General features: G+C 43.3%; 2 protein-coding genes across 2 annotated transcripts in view; one reads left to right on the top strand and one right to left on the bottom strand.

Moving 5' to 3' along the window:
* Positions 1 to 289: 289 nt before the first annotated feature.
* On the bottom strand, positions 290 to 3,205 carry LOC115120397 (probable gluconokinase). Its single transcript, XM_029649323.2, has 5 exons — positions 3,071 to 3,205; positions 2,776 to 2,806; positions 2,087 to 2,173; positions 1,647 to 1,690; positions 290 to 783 (listed from the first exon to the last, which is right to left on the bottom strand). Exons 1-5 carry the CDS (start codon positions 3,106 to 3,108, stop codon positions 432 to 434), a joined length of 552 nt encoding a protein of 183 aa, XP_029505183.1. The 5' UTR covers positions 3,109 to 3,205; the 3' UTR covers positions 290 to 431.
* Positions 3,206 to 3,975: 770 nt separating this feature from the next.
* frmd3 (FERM domain containing 3) overlaps positions 3,976 to 12,751 on the top strand; it is a 102,452-nt gene continuing 93,676 nt past the window's right edge. The window contains exons 1-2 of the mRNA XM_065011132.1: positions 3,976 to 4,074; positions 5,377 to 5,395. Of these exons, the coding sequence (XP_064867204.1) occupies positions 3,976 to 4,074; positions 5,377 to 5,395 (118 nt within the window). The remainder of the gene's footprint in view (positions 4,075 to 5,376; positions 5,396 to 12,751) is intronic.

Raw genomic sequence — 12,751 nt, 5'->3', positions numbered from 1 at the left:
ACCCCGGCCAAACCTGGACGACGCTGGGCCAAGTGTGCGCCTGCCTATGGGACTCCCAATCACGGCTGGTTGTGATAAAGCCTGGATACGAACCAGGGACTGTAGTGACGCCTTCTGCACTGAGATGCAGTGCCTTAGATCGCTGCACCACTCGGGAGTGCCTCGGGAGTGCCTCGGGAGTGGCATTACTAATGCAATGTTTTCAAACATTTCCCTCAACTCAGCTAGTTTTCCTAGACCCAAGCCTATTGGATTAAAAAACACAATCAATAGAGATTCTACATCTAGCATGCGTCATATAATCACGGATTTATTGTGCTTTGTAAAATAAAAGAATATAAAAGTCTGACATGATATGTAATTGTTTTCTAGCACACAGTGCAGTCCAGTATGTTATCTTTGATTTGAGAGTCCATGATCATGATCTCTGGTTATGAAAGTTGGCGGAGATGCTCCTGTATCTCCCTGCAGATGTCATCAGTGCTCCTCCGAATATCAAGCAGCAACGCCTTCTCCTCTTCCGCCGGTGGCTCCAGAACATCAAACTGAGAGCGCAGGAGACCAGGCTGCATGAAATGTCCCCTCCGGGCCACCATCCTCGCATGGATCAGATCATATGTCCCATACAGGAAGAGGAACCAGACGCCGGGCAGGCTGCACATGTGCAGGCCTGCTGTGTCCGAGCTGTAGGTCAGGGCCTCGGAGCCAAACAGCAGAACCTGCCTGTAAAGTCGCCTCAGAGCTGAACACACCATGATGGCATCGCCCCCTGAAGACCTCTCCCTATTGAAGACAGACCCACAACATTATGAGATAATGACGACAAACCAGAAGTGCCCTTATGAAAAACAAAATTGCAGTCAGAGTGCCGTATAACTGCAGTTAGAGTGCAGTATAACTGCTGTACACTGCAGTATAACTGCAGTTAGAGTGCAGTATAACTGTAGTATGTTGCAAATACTGCGTCCAAAATAGCAAAGAAAATTTTACTGCAGTATTTTGCAGTTCAACTGCAGTACAACTCCAGTTCAACTGAAGTTATTCTGCAATTACTGCATCAAAAATACCACAGTCGAATGCAGTCACTGCAGTTTCAAAACGGCAATCTTCCTTTGTAAGGGTGGAATTTTCTGGGCAAAAGTGTGTATCATGATACACACTGCACATCTAACAACAATGTTATACAAACATTTAAGAACACTTAAAACATGTATAAAACACAGTGATTACATGTGACTGGGGAGAGTTTTCATCAGATGAAAATGGACAACCTCAATGTTGAAAACCACTAGCGGGATCAGGAAGGAGGAGCGTGTGACTAACTGGGAAAGTGAGAAGGCGGATTACTAGGAGAATCCGGAAGGGGAGCAGATCTCTTTGAAGTCGTCACACAGATTCTAAGTGAGAGCTGTCACTTTCATCTCTCTCTCTCTCCCTCCCTCATCTCATCTTATTTTAAGAATGCATTTCTGATCTGGAGTTTTTTCTCGCATTCTTTCCATCCAGCTCTATCATATCAGCCTTTGCGATAGATTTGAGACTGTTCCATAAAAAAAGAGATTGTGACTAACTGTTTCACTATGTGTATTTGCATATATAATAGGTGGTTATACATGTATAATGATGTGTACGTAGCCTATAATTACCTTTGAATGACATCATGCAGTTTCAGCAGCCAAGGCAGTCTGTCCTGATGAATTAGAATAATCAGACACAGATGAGTCACAGGATCAGTTTCAGATCAAAATACTGAAACAGAATCAGAGTCCTATGTTGTGATTTCCAGCCAACATAACAAGCCAGCTCTATCTCCCCATATTCCTGTCACTGATTGTCTCTCTCTACAGTGGGCATTGGCTCTGAGTATCATCCAACAGGGCTACATAAGAGAGGTAAGCCTTAGTGAACTCACTTCTGCACATCATAATTACTTTGGACATCATAAATGATGGAACTTGATGAAAGAGCTCCCTTTGACACTAAGTGAAGGGTGACACTAAGTGAAGGTTGAGTTATTCAAACACTGCGTAGAATAATCAGAGGCGTGATGATAGCCTAAGAGAAGTGATGTGAGTGATTTGGTCACCTGGTCAGTCAGAGGCTCCCCGCGAGCCATTTTGTCAACGTTTTCCCGCGGGTGAAAGTCATCTCCCTCGTGAAGCGGCCACCCGAGCTGAGAACAGAGACACAGGTGAGTGGAGTGCCAAACCAGGCCTGGGTTCAAATACATGATTATTTAAGTATTTGTATTTTCTGTTTATTTTAGCTAGTATTTTTAAATACACTGGCCAAATCAACTACCGCTACTTATATTTGAAGTATCTGAATGCCTACTTGTGAAACCAAATACTCACAAACCAAATACTCAAATACTTTTTTCCAAATACATTTCAAATACCCCTAAATACCCTGCCCTAAACATTTGACAAAAAGGCAAATGTTTATATACAATATGAAGTAGGCCTATGTTTTCAATAACTAAAGTATTTAGGCATTTGGAGAAAGTGTGTATATTTCTATTTCAAATACACAGCCCAAAACAAATACTTCAAATATAAGTAGTTGTAAATATATGCAAATACTTCCAAATACATTACAATATTCAACTACTTCTTTTTCAAACAATCTTTGTTTAAATGATTTGTTCGAAATGTATTTAATAGCAATTGAAATACAGTAACTTAAACAGTATTTGAACCCTGGTCAGCAGAGACACAAGTGGGCGGAGTGCGCTGAATCCCAGGTCAAAGTTTGAGAGCACCGTTCAATGTTTACCTTGTGTGACAGGAAGGCCCCTAGTGTCGTCCTGTGTGGGAGAGAAAAAAAACATTAAGGCTCGGACAGTAGCTATACAGTAAGGCTAACCTGTCCAATATTACGATTCTCATAAACCGATAATACACATAACCTAAACAGACTGATTTCACTGCTATGATGGGCGGTTCCGCAGGGAAATAGTACATCCATACATAGGCCAGTCTATGATATTCCAGACTGCCGCTCACTGGTGATATCTAGAATGCGACTACTGTGTGCTCCACAAACGATAAACTAAAACAAGGACACCTACTTTCCGCAACCAGACACTCCCATTATAACATATATCATTTCGCTGGGTGTCAGTATGGCCTGATGCCCAGGCGAAGCCCAGACGCTCCAATGTAGATCATATACAGGAAAACAGCTCTGCCGGTTGTTTTGGTATTGAGCGTAATGACGCAATACATGTCTTGCCTGCCGCCTGTCCCTTTCAGCTTAAAGCGACAGTACACGTTTCAAAACCAAATTGGACACGGCGCATCATATGGCACAAATACATTAAATTAGTTTTCAATTTTTATGTGAATGACGAAAGAGATTTAATCGTTTGAAATCTATGTCCAAAATGGAGACATGAAAATAGATCCAGTACTCGTAATGTCGTTGGACAGGATCAAGTCCGTATCGATGGCCCAAGTTTAGCTTACATGAGACTATTGTTTTGATATAACAATTGCTGAACCATGTGGTTATTGGCTCACCCCAGAGACCTATAGCCTAAGCAGTGGTGTGGTAACTATGCTATGGGTCACTTGAGGCGTCAGCCATGTTCATCGCAGCTGGGAATGATTCTAACACCATGCCAATTGTTATGTGCCAACTATAGGCTTAATCATTAGAGATTATTCTCATAAATATATTAGGCCTGTTACACCTCCTGTGGGTGATCTCATGGTGCACCTGTTTGATAATTTATTGGACAAAACTGTACATTGCCAGAGTAGCGCGCATCTTGTTACTGACATCAGAGAGAGAGAGAGAGAGAGAGAGAGAGAGAGAGAGAGAGAAGGCAGACCGGTCCCTTCTTGCAGGCGACAGATGCAGCCTCTCCCACCTCGCCAGTCTCTTGCATCCATTCCTACGCTAAACGCGTCACTGCCAGTAAAAGCGTTTGTTTGATATGTGGACCAGGCAAATCAGGGCAGAAGAATGAAAATGCTTCGGTTTCGTAGTCCAAGCCTCCGCTCTCTGGATCAAGAGATCCAGGTCACGATTCGGTTACTGGACGACTCTGAGATCTCGTGCAGCATCCAGGTAAAGAGCGACCATGCTCGCGCAGCCCGCATGCAATGATCTTTATTGTGATTGTTACGAACCGTGACATAATTGCGTCGGATGTTGACTGCCACGATCACATTATCGGGGTAAGATCATAGGCTAGTTTTATTAATTTACTGCCTACATTAGAACATCTGGCTGTTTGTGGTTTCAAGTCGCATATTTTAGTATAGGTGACAAAACACTGGTTAGCTGTTATTTTTCCTCACAAGGATTAATATCCCCCCTCCGACGTTAGTAGTCTAGTCTTATTTAGCTGATAGCTACCGTAGCAACACATTAACGTACACTAACATTACACACTTTACACTACAATTGATCAGAAAATGTGTGAGATATCTAAATAATAAATATATATATCAGCGTAGATAAATTATTATTATTATTGTTGCGTAATAATAATAACAACCACTACCCAGTAGTGAATTTCTCATATTGATTGCATAAATCAACGCTGTGAATTGATCATTTAAAAAGCGTCAAAGACAGTGAACACCGGTTTCCCAAAGGGGGTGACCGGTGTTTATAGTTATCTGTCATTAAACTGTTGATGTTTGACCAGACTCACAACCATAACGCTGACCATGACAAACTAAGAGTCTCTGTGTTCATGTACATCTACCCAATCAATGATTTACAACCACTCTTAAATGCTGTGAGAAAGAGAGAGAGAGAGAGTGTGTGTGTGTGTGTGTGTGTGTGTGTGTGTGTAAGCGAGAAACAGAGAGAGAAAGTGTGTGTGTGTGTGTGTGAGAAAGAGAGAGAGGTGTGTGTGTGAGAAAGAGAGAGAGAGAGAGAGAGAGAGTGTGTGTGTGTGGGGGGTGTATGTAAGAGATACATTGAGAGAGAGAAAGTGTGTGTGAGAAAGAGAGAGAGTGTGTGTGAGAGAGAGAAGGTGTGTGTGTTAGAGAGAAATAGAGTGAGAGAAGGTGTGTGTGTGTGTGTGTGTGTGTGTGAGAAAGAGAGAGAGTGTGTGTGTGAGAGAGAGAAAGAGAGAGTGTGTGTGTGTGTGTGTGTGTGTGTGTGTGTGTGTGTGTGTGTGTGTGTGTGTGTGTGTGTGTGTGTGTGTGTGTGTGTGTGTGTGTCAGTGAGTGCACGGTCAGGAGGAAATGTCTGTGTTGTAGCTAAATGCATTTTTCAGTCGTTGTGTCTTAATGGGTTTCTGTTCCAGGGTGAATTCCTCTGCATATTTCATGAACTTCCGCCGAGTTCGTTCTGCTCCGACAACATTCTTTTTAATGTTAGAAGGCTTCTTCTCTGTTCTTTCTTCATATGTAGGTCATCAGAAGCCACAGATGTAAGACACAGACTGAAAATGTCATGGTGTGAGTGGGGGTTGGTTTCTGGAGCATTTCTGTGGAGTTGTATGGAGCTGTATGGAGCTGTGTGGAGCTGTGTGGAGATATGTTCCTCGGACAGATGTCACGTTTGGAGTGACGTTCAAAACCGTGCTGGAGATGCATTCACAACAGTACTTAGTGTAGGAAGTTACAATGTGAGAGGGAGAAATGTAATGCATTGCTTAATTTGAGCCAATAGCTTACTAATACAGTTTAAGCATAATTCTTATTGGTTGTCATGTAGTCCCACCCTCGATTGACAGCTCTCACAAGACGCTAAATTTAAAAATGGTTTATGCTGAGTGTGTTTTCCAGTGCTGGTGTGGGTTAGATTGGCTGTGTTGAGTGTGTGGTGTTGAGCCTGGGGGTAAATATGTCTACTGTAGCTCACTGGTCTCGTGTTCAGTCTAAATGTAAACCCGAACCTGCTGAGGGAGACAAGCCCAAACAATCAATATTCCCTGAACTCTATCCTCCCTCCCCCCAATCCACCTCTGCCCCACATTCTCCTCTCCTCTTTCACCCTCTGTCTACTGTCAAGTGGCAGTTCCATCCTGTCCCTTATGAAGAGATGACCGAAAGTCCTCGGTCATCATGCGTTTGAAAGTAGTTTTGTGTTCTACTGTTATGTCTGGGGATTTTCTGGCATGCACAAAAACATTAAGCCATTTTTATGAAAAGCAAATGTTTGGCCAAAGATACATGGTTGGACATGTAAGGAATTGCAGAAGCACTTCAAAATGGAAATTGCCAGCATTTTGATTCTCTCTTTCTCTCTCTTTCTCTCTCTCTCTCTCTCTCTCTCTCTCTCTCTCTCTCTCTCGCTCACCCTCTCTCTCTCTCTCTCCCTCTCTCTCTCGCTCACCCTCTCTCTCTCTCTCTCTCTCTCTCTCACTCACTCTCTTTCTCTCTCTCGCTATCTCTCTTTCTCTCTCTCTCTCTCACTCACTCTCTTCTCTCTCGCTCTCTCTCTCTCTGTTTCGCCCTCTCTCTCTCTCTCGCTCTCTCTCGCTCTCTCTCTCTCGCTCGCACTCTCCCCTCTCTCTCTGTCTTCTCAGACAGTCCATGTATAATTAAGGATGATCATTGTCCTTCATGAGGCCAACATTAGTCAGGTGTCACTGATGCCCTGCACTTTGTGTTGTGTGTGTGTGTGTGTCTTCATAGTATTGTGATATCAGACCAGATGAGAGCCTTTTATAGCCTCCCCCGGATGAGTGTATTTCCGTCCATTATAAAGTCACCTTATCGATACATTACCGATACATTTCTATTTAAGAATCTGTAAACAAATGGAAGGAATCATCATATTTCAAAGGTCTGTGAGGAAAGGAGAGAGAAAGAGGGAGGTGTGTGTGTGTGTGTGCGTGCGTGCGTGTGTGTGTATGTGTGTGTGCTTGAGGCAGTGCTGGTGTTTCAGTTAGTAGGCATTCTTTAGCGTGGGTTTAAAAATAGCAGCGTTTTCTATTCTTGTCTTCCACGGCGCACCTTTGATGTCTTTCCGAAGATGACTAAAGAAAAAAGAGATCAATCCTCCAGACTTCACCAAGTAATGGGGAGAATCAGAGAGGAGCCAATAGACAAGTAATAGACGAGAATGAGGGAACTGAGAGAAATATGAAGGGAGGAGGAGAGTAATGGGGAGGTGACTCAGAGAGGTAGCCAGGTGGTTTGATGTTGAATGAAGACTCAGAGAGGTAGCCAGGTGGTTAGATGTTGAATGAAGTGTCGTGTCTGGCTATGCCGAATTAAGTGATATGACATGCTATTCTATAAAATAATTTCTCCATAATTAATATAACCTGATTGAGCTAATCATGTAAATGTAATTAACTAGAGAGTCGGGCACCACCAAATAATATTTATAGAGCTGTTATCTTCCCGAATAAACTCTTAAAGACCTAGTAATATTTTACATCAATAGCAGTCAATATTAATCATCTTAGTCATCTTAATTCAGTTTAATCTGAAAGTTGTAAATTCTTAGTTATCTGCACGAACCCTGGCTAACATGTTGAATCAGCAATACAAAATGTGGGTTTAATGATTTATTTACTAAATACCTAACTAATCACACAGAATTACACATACACATAATTAAATCATAACTTGATTACAAATTACGTCATAAAGGAAAACGTCCCTAGCGGGCGGAACAGATATGACCACTTCTTACACAAAAGAAAAGGGTCTGGGTTTGAGTGAAAGAGCGGGAAGACTGAGGAACAAAGGGAAGAAGCTGTGCTATCATAAATACAGTATCTTATGCATTCTAAATTACCACCCATTTGGAAAAGGAAAATGCAATAAATATTTACTGTAGTGGAAATTTCCTGTATTTACCAAATCATGAGAGCAAACCACCACACAAGTCACAGTTATCATAAAGTCCATCTTTAATTATTATGAGCTCCTTCACAACCCTGTGACTCTCAGATCAATTCAGTGTCTATAAATGAATTCTCTGAGAGTGCTTACACAACTGAGATCCTTTATAGCAAAGACACACATAGCCAGACAGCATTGACCATAAATTATCGTTCAGCTTTGGTCTCCTAAACTATGTGCTTATCTCGCTCTTGGTACCACTCAGGACCAACACCATTACCTCACCCAATGGCATATATAAAATACACCCCCTCCTGGACAAGATCACAGAGAGACAGTGACTGGCACACAGACATTGTGGAGCCAAGAGATAATTGGTTCCCCCTCAATCATCCCTTCACATGGTTTAAAAGATACGTTTACACATGACACATTCACAGATAAGACTAACCCGACCTCTCCCCTCTCTGGGCCCACGTAACTTTGCCCACATAAGCATGCTATAAAATGAATAAAACATCTTATTTATAAATGTTACCCAAAGAATTTGGATTCTGCCACGACATTACTCTGAGCTGCGCTTCGGTAGGTTGGTGGTAGATGGAAGGCCTTGTTGCCCAACCGAGTCCTTTGAAGAATGTCTCTGGTTGTCAATTGGATACGTTGTAGTAACGTCGTTGGGTGATAGACGGGATACTCTGTCTGTTCCTTCCTATCCCTCGTTTGCATCTGCTGTTGCTAACTCAACGGCTAGGAGGTATCACTTCTGTAGTGAATAAGAGTTCAAAGTTCATACCATTTGCAACCAAAGCTCACGCTGATGTTGGCTTCATTCTGTAGTTATTATCTGAACCACTCTGACATTGGACCGTCGTCCTCATGTCCTCGGAACAGGAGGTTATATTGTCGTCAAGGCTTGATATAGGAAGAGAGAGGAGGGCGTGTTTGAAAAGTTTTATAGCCCATGTCCCTTCACAGGGGCGGGCCACTGATTGAGCAGAGCCCTAACCTTATAAAAACCAAATTCTCACATTTTAGAAGTTAAAATCACATTTAATCCTATCACGAATAATTTCATATTCAAACATTTAAATTGAACAACAATTCCATGTGAATCCGATAACTCTGATGTGTAGACTTTCCCCTGTGGAGTTTATGTCATCCTATCATTGATGAGAATGTCTCAGATGACAACCGAACTGACATCATATTCATTAAGTACCACTGCATATGTTCAATTGGTCGGATTACCAGAATATAGTCAATTTCCCCGCACCTTCTGATGTTCCCAGAATCTCTATGTTAACCAAGGGGTTTGCAAATGTAACCTCAGTAAGGTAGAGAGAGGAAAAAGGGGGGAAAAGGTATTTATGACTGTCATAAACCTACCCCCAGGCCAAAGTCATGACAGAAGACTCAGAGAGGTAGCCAGGTGGTTGGATGTTTAATGAAGACTCAGAGAGGTAGCCAGGTGGTTGGATGTTTAATGAAGACTCAGAGAGGTAGCCAGGTGGTTGGATGTTTAATGAAGACTCAGAGAGGTAGCCAGGTGGTTGGATGTTTAATGAAGACTCAGAGAGGTAGCCAGGTGGTTGGATGTTTAATGAAGACTCAGAGAGGTAGCCAGGTGGTTGGATGTTTAATGAAGACTCAGAGAGGTAGCCAGGTGGTTGGATGTTTAATGAAGACTCAGAGAAGTAGCCAGGTTGTCAACCAAACAGCATGACAGAAATATGATGCCAAGTTTTCGAACTACCGGTAGTTTCTCTGAGAAGAAAAGGACCTGTACATTTGAACAACATCATAAATACACCTAGTTTACCTTTATATGTCACAAAAATGAATGACCCCTGCTGCACATGCTGCCACTGTTTTAAACAAATTAGAACGAGCAGCCAGCTCACAAAGGAACGAGTACACCAGGGAGAACGCAACAAGCATGCAGATGCAATAAGTGAAAATAGTTTAGCTAACCAGGGAAAGCTAACATAATGTCACAAAGCATGATATGCTAAGTTAACTTCATTCTGAAATAACTTTCTTTTCGAGTTAGTCAGATATTAGTTTAGATATACTTGAAATTGGTATGGGAGCTAACTTGCTAGCAAGTTACCAGCATGACCAGCATATAGTTGCGTATCAAAGGTAGATAACTGGTTAATTTTACCAAACTATTTCTCAATGTTTCCCAAAATTACTGTAGCTGGCTGATTAGTTTTGATCATGCTACACCAGGTTTTATGCTGTTTTAGTCCACACCGCATGTCGTCCTGTCACCCACAGTAGAACATGATGAACACTGGGGGAAATAATACAATTGGTCAGCCACAGCCATGCCTCTTTGTCCTACCAGATCAGCGATGAGAAGGTTCTAGCTAGTGCATCCCTCTGACCTTCGACTCTTGTTCCGCTTTATCTGGTCCCAGGCTCCCATGGTTGTTATCATGATTAAGTTCATTACAATTTGCTTTGTGCTTTAGCACCATCTGTACCTGATCGAGCAGATCTAGACTCTTGCCTAGTTAAATAAAAGGTTACATTTCAAAATATATTTAAAAAATCTAGTCTCCTGTGCGGAAGTAAGCAGTCTGGCACGAGAGACGCATTGGGAGGGAGACTAGAGCAGACACAGACGTTCTGACTGGACACACATTTGAGCCCCCCAAGACGATCCATTTACTTTGTCCTATAAAATTGTATGCTATGGAATCCTGCTATTTCATCGAGGCAGTTCCCCCTCATAGCAAGTAGCTGGCAAAATAACCCAACTAATGTTCTCACGGCCTATGTCCACGGTGCTGCTGCTGCTAGCAGAGTCACTGAGGGGCAGAATAGTAACTGAACAGCTTGTTTTGAGCATTATATTTTAGAAATAGGAAAATGTACACACTTACCACACTTTTATAAAGCATTTAAAACACATATCTATGAATTTTACAATATATTCAGTACCAGTCAAAAGTAGTAAAAATAAAGAAAAACCCTGGAATGAGTAGGTGTATCCTAACGTATATTTAAAAAATCAAAAGTGGGGCGCTGCCCCTAAATCCCTAATGGGCAGGCTGCCGCTGACACACATACACGTTCTGAGATGTTCCCTGGAACACTTATGGGGCTTTCATCCCAATTAGCCTCTGTCTCTTTCGTAATGGACACCCATTCACCAACAGGGCATCAGTGGCAGGAAACGTGTGTGTGTGTGTGTGTGTGTGTGTGTGTGTGTGTGTGTGTGTGTGTGTGTGTGTGTGTGTGTGTGTGTGTGTGTGTGTGTGTGTGTGTGTGTGTGTGTGTGAGAGAGAGAGAAAAACCCCACCTTAGTCTTAAAGCTGTATTGCAACTAAATTCTGAAATTTTCTCTGATTCCATGTTTTTATTTTTGGCTCAATATAGCCACAACAGCAATGTTATGAAATACATTCATGATATTGTATATAAACACAAATAATCAAGCTGAAGGTCAGCAGATCAATTTGTTAAACCTGGGTCTGACCTTGTATGTGTCCACTGATCCTTTATCCTTCCCATTGGACCACAAGTCTGTATATACAGTATTATAAACTGGGTGCTTCGAGGCCTGAATGCTGATTGGCTGAGGACATCCAGCCAACTTGACACGACTGTGGGAGGCACTGGAGTCAATATGGGCCAGCATCCCTGTGGAACGCTTTTGACACCTTGTAGAGTCCATGCCCCAACTAATTTCGGATGTTGTGGGGGGTGGGGGTGTTCCTAATAGTTGGTATACTCCGTGTATATACACAGATGTTTGGATGAGTGTGTGGCAGTGTGTGTGACCCCTCATCTCTCATATGCTGTAAACATCCCTATAGCTTGGAGTCTGAAGTGCTAGATGTTAGATAAATTATTAAAGTGACGGTAACCAACACACAGGATCCGAGTGGCTACAGAATTGTCCGGGACCTTTGCAGGTGGGAGGAGAGGAAGCGAGTGTGTATGTTTTTGAGAGAGAGAGAGAGCGTGTGTGCGTGTGTTATGGACGTCATGCTGCTTGCTTAGCAAGTACCACTTCCACTGAATTCGACTCATACCTGGCTGCAAACTCGGGACCTCTGCTTTGCTAAGACACGTGACAGCCCTTCCTGATAACTTTCCAACTGGTTGAGCAATCAAAAAGGATCCAATTGGATTGCTCCATCTGCAGAATTTCAAGCTAACTGTGGAGTGAGCTTACGGTACGTTCTTAACTCTGTTACACGTGCGTAGCAATTCCAGGGCTTGTTTTCCTTCTCCTTTCCCCACCACCACCACCCTCCCTCTTCCTCTCCCCACCACCATCACCCTCCCTCTTCCTCTCCCCACCACCACCACCCTCCCTCTTCCTTTCCCCACCACCACCACCCTCCCTCTTCCTCTCCCCACCACCCTCCCTCTTCCTCTCCCCTCCACCACCACCCACCCCTCCCTCTCCCCACCACCTCCCTCCTCTCCCCACCACCTCCCTCCCCTCCACCACCACCCTCTCCTTCCTCTCCCCACCACCTCCTTCCCCTCCACCACCACCCTCCCCTTCCTCTCCCCACCACCACCACCCTCCCCCTTCCTCAAAAGTTTGGGTGGGGGTGCATTGGATGCCTACTCGCTGTATCTGTACTAGTGATACACGTTTGGGGCAATACTGGCTTTATTCAAGGCTCAGCCAATGGTTCACATAACAGAATGCATCATGCGACTGAAGAGAGAAGAGATTGGCTAGTTACAACATCAGCGCTCGCTCTGGAAAGACAGCAGGAGAGTTGAAAGGCAGTTTATCAGTTAACTTACAGCAGCGCGTCCCATGAACAATAACTAAGTGGTAGGTGAGAAGCCTGACCACGGAGACGGGGGTGAGAAGGTGATGAAGCGTACTTCATGGGCTGTAACCGAAAAACAACTGTCATTTGGAAAGTTTGAAGTGAGGGAGAAAGTGGTGGAACAAGTATTGTTAAGTATCTTGCTAGCGGGATCGAATGATCCGTTTGCTAGCC

Source organism: Oncorhynchus nerka, linkage group LG27 (assembly GCF_034236695.1).
Source record: "Oncorhynchus nerka isolate Pitt River linkage group LG27, Oner_Uvic_2.0, whole genome shotgun sequence".
NCBI lineage: Eukaryota > Metazoa > Chordata > Actinopteri > Salmoniformes > Salmonidae > Oncorhynchus > Oncorhynchus nerka.
The sequence above is the reverse complement of the archived record's forward strand: the minus strand, read 5'-3'. Positions and strand labels throughout refer to the sequence as shown.

Bases quoted from the DNA above. Each gene is read 5' to 3' on its own strand.
- LOC115120397 (XM_029649323.2), bottom strand. From the start codon at position 3,108: ATGATATATGTTATAATGGGAGTGTCTGGTTGCGGAAA. The intron at 2,174-2,775 runs GTAAACATTGAA...CTCTGTTCTCAG, and splicing joins GGGCCTTCCTGTCACACAAG to CTCGGGTGGCCGCTTCACGA. The intron at 784-1,646 runs GTAATTATAGGC...TGTCTTCAATAG, and splicing joins CTGCATGATGTCATTCAAAG to GGAGAGGTCTTCAGGGGGCG.